At 52.0% G+C, this 5,596-nt stretch overlaps 1 protein-coding gene across 1 annotated transcript in view; it reads left to right on the forward strand.

Moving 5' to 3' along the window:
• The first annotated feature begins 3,843 nt into the window (after positions 1-3,843).
• Positions 3,844-5,596, forward strand: part of LOC119288362 (sucrose:sucrose 1-fructosyltransferase-like) — a 4,001-nt gene continuing 2,248 nt past the window's right edge. The window contains exons 1-3 of the mRNA XM_037567998.1: positions 3,844-4,315; positions 4,467-4,475; positions 4,612-5,483. Coding sequence (XP_037423895.1) covers positions 3,907-4,315; positions 4,467-4,475; positions 4,612-5,483 — 1,290 coding nt within the window. The 5' untranslated portion in view covers positions 3,844-3,906. The remainder of the gene's footprint in view (positions 4,316-4,466; positions 4,476-4,611; positions 5,484-5,596) is intronic.

Genomic DNA, 5,596 nt, shown 5'->3' on the forward strand with positions numbered 1-5,596 from the left:
AGCTTTCCGGCTGGTACGCCGAAAACACATTTTTCCGGGTTGAGCTTAATGTCATATGCTTGGAGGTTGTCAAATGTCACCCTCAAGTCATCTATTAGAGTTTTGACGTGTTTGGCCTTGACGACCACATCGTCTACGTATGCCTCGACTATTTTGCCTATCTGAGTGGCCAGACATGTCTGAATCATGCGCTGATATGTTGCGCCGGCGTTTTTGAGTCCGAAAGGGCATTGTGTTGAAGCAGAATGGTCCATATGGAGTAATAAATGCTATTGCAGCCTGGTCTTTTTCCGCCATCTTGATTTGATAGTATCCGGAGTATGCGTCGAGGAAGCATAATGAATCGTGCCCTGCGATAGCGTCGATGATTTGGTCGATGCGGGGGAGAGGGAAGGGGTCCTTTGGGCAGGCCTTGTTAAGGTCTTTGAAATCGACACAAAGGCGCCAGGATTTGTCCTTTTTTGGTACCATTACCAGATTGGCTAGCCAGTCCGGATGTTTGATGTCTCTGATGAATCCGGCTCCTAAGAGTTTGGCTAGCTCCTCTCCCATTGCCTATCTTTTCGGTTCGAAAAATTGCCGAAGAGCCTGTTTGACTGGCTTGAATCCTTTTAGGATATTTAGGCTATGTTCTGCCAGCCTGCGTGGGATTCCTGACATGTCTGAAGGGTGCCAGGCGAAAATGTTCCAATTTTCTCGAAGGATTTCTTGTAGTGCGGCTTCTACATCAGGATTTAATTGTGCCCCAATGGAGGCCGTCTTTGTGGGGTCCGTTGGATGGACCTGGAATTTGACTATTTCGTCTGCTGGTTTAAAGGAGGTGGATTTGGACCTCTTATCGAGTATCACATCATCCCTATCCACCATGGAGCGCAGCGCAGTTAGTTCCTCTGCCGCTAAGGCTACAGATAATGCCTCTAGGGCAAGTGCGGCTGTCTTATTTTCAGCGCGGAGTGCTGTATCTGGATCACTGGCAAGAGTGATTATTCCTTTGGGTCCGGGCATTTTGAGCTTCATGTACCTGTAATGGGGTATAGCTTGAAAGATTGTGAATGCCTCTCGCCCTAACAAAGCGTGATATCCGCTGCCGAATGGGGCCAATTGGAACGTGACCTCTTCGGACCTATAATTTTCCGGCGAGCCGAACACTACATCTAGTGTGATTTTTCCTGTGCAGCGTACTTCTCGACTAGGGATTATCCCCCTGAAGGTTGTGCTGCTTCGCTCAATGCGGCTCCAGTCAATTTCCATTTTTTGAAGGATTTCCTTGTAGATGAGGTTTAATCCGCTACCGCCATCCATGAGTACCTTGGTAAGACGAAAGCCTCCACTATCGGACTGAGGACCAATGCGGCTGGTGCTCTAGAAGTTCGGAATTTAGGTTCGTCGCTGGCATTGAAGGTGATAGCCGTGTCGCACCATGGATTTGTTGTTGCTACTTGGTAGACTTCGGCAAGACTGTGGATTGTTTGTTTCCGCATGTTATTTGATGCGGAAGTCTCGAAGACTGTTAATACCATACTAGTGCTGCTGGGCTGGTTGCCCGGGGCTAAAAAGCCTTCACCACTTTTGGCCACCTGCCGTAGTATCCAACATGCTCGAAGGCTATGTGTTGGAGTGGCGCCCCCCGTACTGTGGATTTTGCAGGGTCCGTTGAGCCATCCCTCCAGTACGGTTCTGTACCCTTTATGGGGTTTTTGCTTTTTGGTTTTTAACCCAGGTGCTTGAGTATGACGCACTCTTTTATTTCGGACTTGGGTTGTATTCAGGGCCGGATTGTCCCAAAACCTAGTTTCGGTTTTCCAGGCACTCTCCATCGCACAGTATTTTTGTACAATGATCGCTAAGTCGGCGAAGCGTGTAACTTTGCGATGACTGATGGCGTTTATGATTCCCTTGTCCGTGCAATTGTTGCAGAAAATTGAAATCGCGCTTTCTTCACGACAGTCCTTTATCCTGTTCATAACCAGGAGGAATCTGGCCCAGTAACGATGTACTGTTTCATCGGGCTCTTGCCGTATTTGAGATAGATCGCTTATGTTTAGGTGGGAGGGTGGAATCAAGTTCGGAATCCCACCCAATCTGAGGCTCAAAGGCCAAGAAGCCTCCAAATTCGGAAGCTTGGTTTGCTGGACGCTTTCCAACGAATTTGGTCCGATGCCTGACTTTAGGTTCAGTATTTGATCAGCGTTCGTCCCTCCGCAGGAATCCGGCATGGAGGGATCGGGAATCCGGACATAGTTGGTTTTTAACATAGAAGAAGAGTCGCCGCATTGTTCCTCTACCACGACAACGTCGTGGGTAACCTGGGGAGAGTTAATTTCTCTCAGATCGGTTTTAAGCCCAATCTGATCGTAGTCGGTAGCGACTCCCAGGGCGGCGATGCGATCCAAGAGCTCGTTTACAGAGGAGAGCTCAATCGGATCTAACTGCTCGGCGACTTCCGAGCTGACGCGAAGATCGCTTTTGATGACCTGAGAGGTCATTGTTGGAGCGGTGGCCAAACAGGCGGTCATAAGGAAACCACCTAGCCGGATAGTTTGGCCGGCGGCCAAAGCTCCCTTTACGACGGTGCCGTCTTTAAAGACGGGAAAAGGCATCCTTCCTGATGGTGACGACACAGAGGAACTCTCAATGAAAGCACCAATGTCGGTGTCAAAACCGGCGGATCTCGGGTAGGGGGTCCCGAACTGTGCGTCTAGGCGGATGGTAACAGGAGACGAGGGACACGATGTTTTATCCAGGTTCGGGCCCTCTTGATGGAGGTAAAACCCTACGTCCTGCTTGATTAATATTGATGATGTGTGTTACAAGAGTAGATCTACCACGAGATCAAGGAGGCTAAACCCTAGAAGCTAGCCTATGGTATGATTGTTCCTACGGACTAAAGCCATCCGGTTTATATAGACACCGGAGAGGGCTAGGGTTACACAGAGTCGGTTACAATGGTAGGAGATCTACATATCCGTATCGCCAAGCTTGCCTTCCACGCCAAGGAAAGTTCCATCCGGACACGGGACGAGGTCTTCAATCTTGTATCTTCATATTCTTGGAGTCCGGCCGATGATGATAGTTCGGCTATCCGGACACCCCCTAATTCAGGACTCCCTCAATGGATTTCACTGTTCCACATCTATAATCCTCTGGGTGGGTGGATTTTTCCCAACCATGCACAAAGTCATAGAAATCTGGAAGTAAAATAACTCACTGCATGCATGCAATTGTTTCATGAAGGAAAAAGGGTTGAGTTTCTGGATCGATTTAATTTTCCTTCCAAATCTTGTTGTTCCATGGTGGTATCATGCCGTCGCATGCAATGAGAACACAAGCTTGTACATGTGTACAATTTTTTTAATACATGACATAGAAGTTGATTTACACATGAGAACACAAGCTTGTACATGTATTAAAAATTGTACACATGTACAAGCTTGTGTTCTCATTAAAAAATTGTACACATGTACAAGCTTGTGTTCTCATTTATGTGGGCAATGAGAACACAAGCTTGTACATGTGTACAATTTTTTTAATGTGATCATGATCAATCGCAACCACCTTCTAAACGGAATATGGGGCCGCCTTGTTTGTAGATATTTTTCCAAGAGCAATGCCTTCTCATTGCCATAAACACAAGAACAAAGAGCATGTGCAACTAAGTGTGAGGTGTCATCGCAAAAGCAAAAACTAAGTGTGAGGTGTTTTTGTTTTGTAACGGACGGTGGATGGATGCCAAAACCCTACGAAAAACCCCAGCTGGTTCCACCACCCCAAAAAAAATCCCATCTTTACCCCCGAACCCCAGCTATAAATCTCCCCCGCTCTCCGACTGAAGCCACCACCCATCCATCGGTCAGAAAAGAATCTACCGAGTTACCTCGGGATCATCGGTCGGCCAGCGGCGGCGCCATGGACTCGTCTCGCGTCATACTCATCCCCGGCACGCCGCCGCTGCCGTACGCCGCCTACGAGCAGCTGCCGTCCTCCTCCGCCGACGCCAAGGGCCAGGAGGAGCAGCGGGCCGGCGGCGGCCTGAGGTGGCGCGCGTGCGCCGCCATGCTGGCCGCCTCGGCCGTGGTGGCGCTCGTCGTGGCCGCCGCGGTCTTCGGGGACGGCGGCGCGGGCAGGGACTTGGTGGCCGCCTCCGTGCCGGCGACTCCGGCGATGGAGTTCCCGAGGAGCAGGGGCAAGGAGCACGGCGTGTCGGAGAAGACGTCCGGCGCATACTCCGCCAACGGCGGGTTCCCGTGGAGCAACGCCATGCTGCAGTGGCAGCGCACCGGCTACCATTTCCAGCCGGACAAGTACTACCAGAACGGTACATACTGCCCCAGTTCATTCTCCGTTCGATTCAATGTTCAGATCCAGATTTCTTTCCTTTTCTCCGGCCTTGTTTGATCCAGAAACTGACCTCTGCTTTCTGTTTGCTCGCTGGCGGCGGCATTCTCCGGCGACATCCATCCTTGCAGATCCCAACGGTAAGAAACACCTAACGAATCCATGAATCGAATATTCTTACTTGTTTAGAGATTCTCATCTGTGGAATATATTAACTTTTATTTAAAAAAAGCTGTGGAATATATTGACTGAACACATTGTGTGCATCCATCGCAGGTCCGGTGTACTACGGCGGATGGTACCACTTCTTCTACCAGTACAACCCGTCGGGCTCCGTGTGGGAGCCCCAAATCGTGTGGGGCCACGCCGTGTCCAAGGACCTCATTCACTGGCGCCACCTCCCGCCGGCCTTGGTGCCCGACCAGTGGTACGACATCAAGGGCGTCCTCACCGGCTCCATCACCGTGCTCCCCGACGGCAAGGTCGTCCTCCTCTACACGGGCAACACCGAGACGTTCGCGCAGGTGACCTGCCTCGCGGAGCCCGCCGACCCGAGCGACCCTCTCCTCCGTGAGTGGGTCAAGCACCCCGCCAACCCCGTCGTGTTCCCACCCCCCGGCATCGGCATGAAGGACTTCCGCGACCCCACCACGGCCTGGTTCGACGAGTCGGACGGCACGTGGCGCACCATCATCGGCTCCAAGAACGACTCGGACCACTCCGGCATCGTCTTCTCCTACAAGACCAAGGACTTCGTCAGCTACGAGCTGATGCCCGGGTACATGTACCGCGGCCCCAAGGGCACCGGCGAGTACGAGTGCATCGACCTCTACGCCGTCGGCGGGGGCCGCAAGGCCAGCGACATGTACAACTCGACGGCCGAGGACGTGCTGTACGTGCTCAAGGAGAGCAGCGACGACGACCGGCACGACTGGTACTCGCTGGGCCGGTTCGACGCCGCCGCCAACAAGTGGACGCCGATCGACACGGAGCTGGAGCTCGGCGTCGGGCTCCGGTACGACTGGGGCAAGTACTACGCGTCCAAGTCCTTCTACGACCCCGTGAAGCAGCGGCGCGTCGTGTGGGCGTACGTCGGCGAGACCGACTCGGAGCGCGCCGACATCACCAAGGGGTGGGCCAACCTCCAGGTAAAGCATCGCCCACCCAAACTAAAGTACATTGACACGATTGCCTTAATTTTACCTTACGTTTTATCATGATTGATCATCATCATTAGCTTCACCGTTGGTATTGCATATTG

Source organism: Triticum dicoccoides, chromosome 4A (assembly GCF_002162155.2).
Source record: "Triticum dicoccoides isolate Atlit2015 ecotype Zavitan chromosome 4A, WEW_v2.0, whole genome shotgun sequence".
NCBI classification, from domain to species: Eukaryota; Viridiplantae; Streptophyta; class Magnoliopsida; order Poales; family Poaceae; genus Triticum; species Triticum dicoccoides.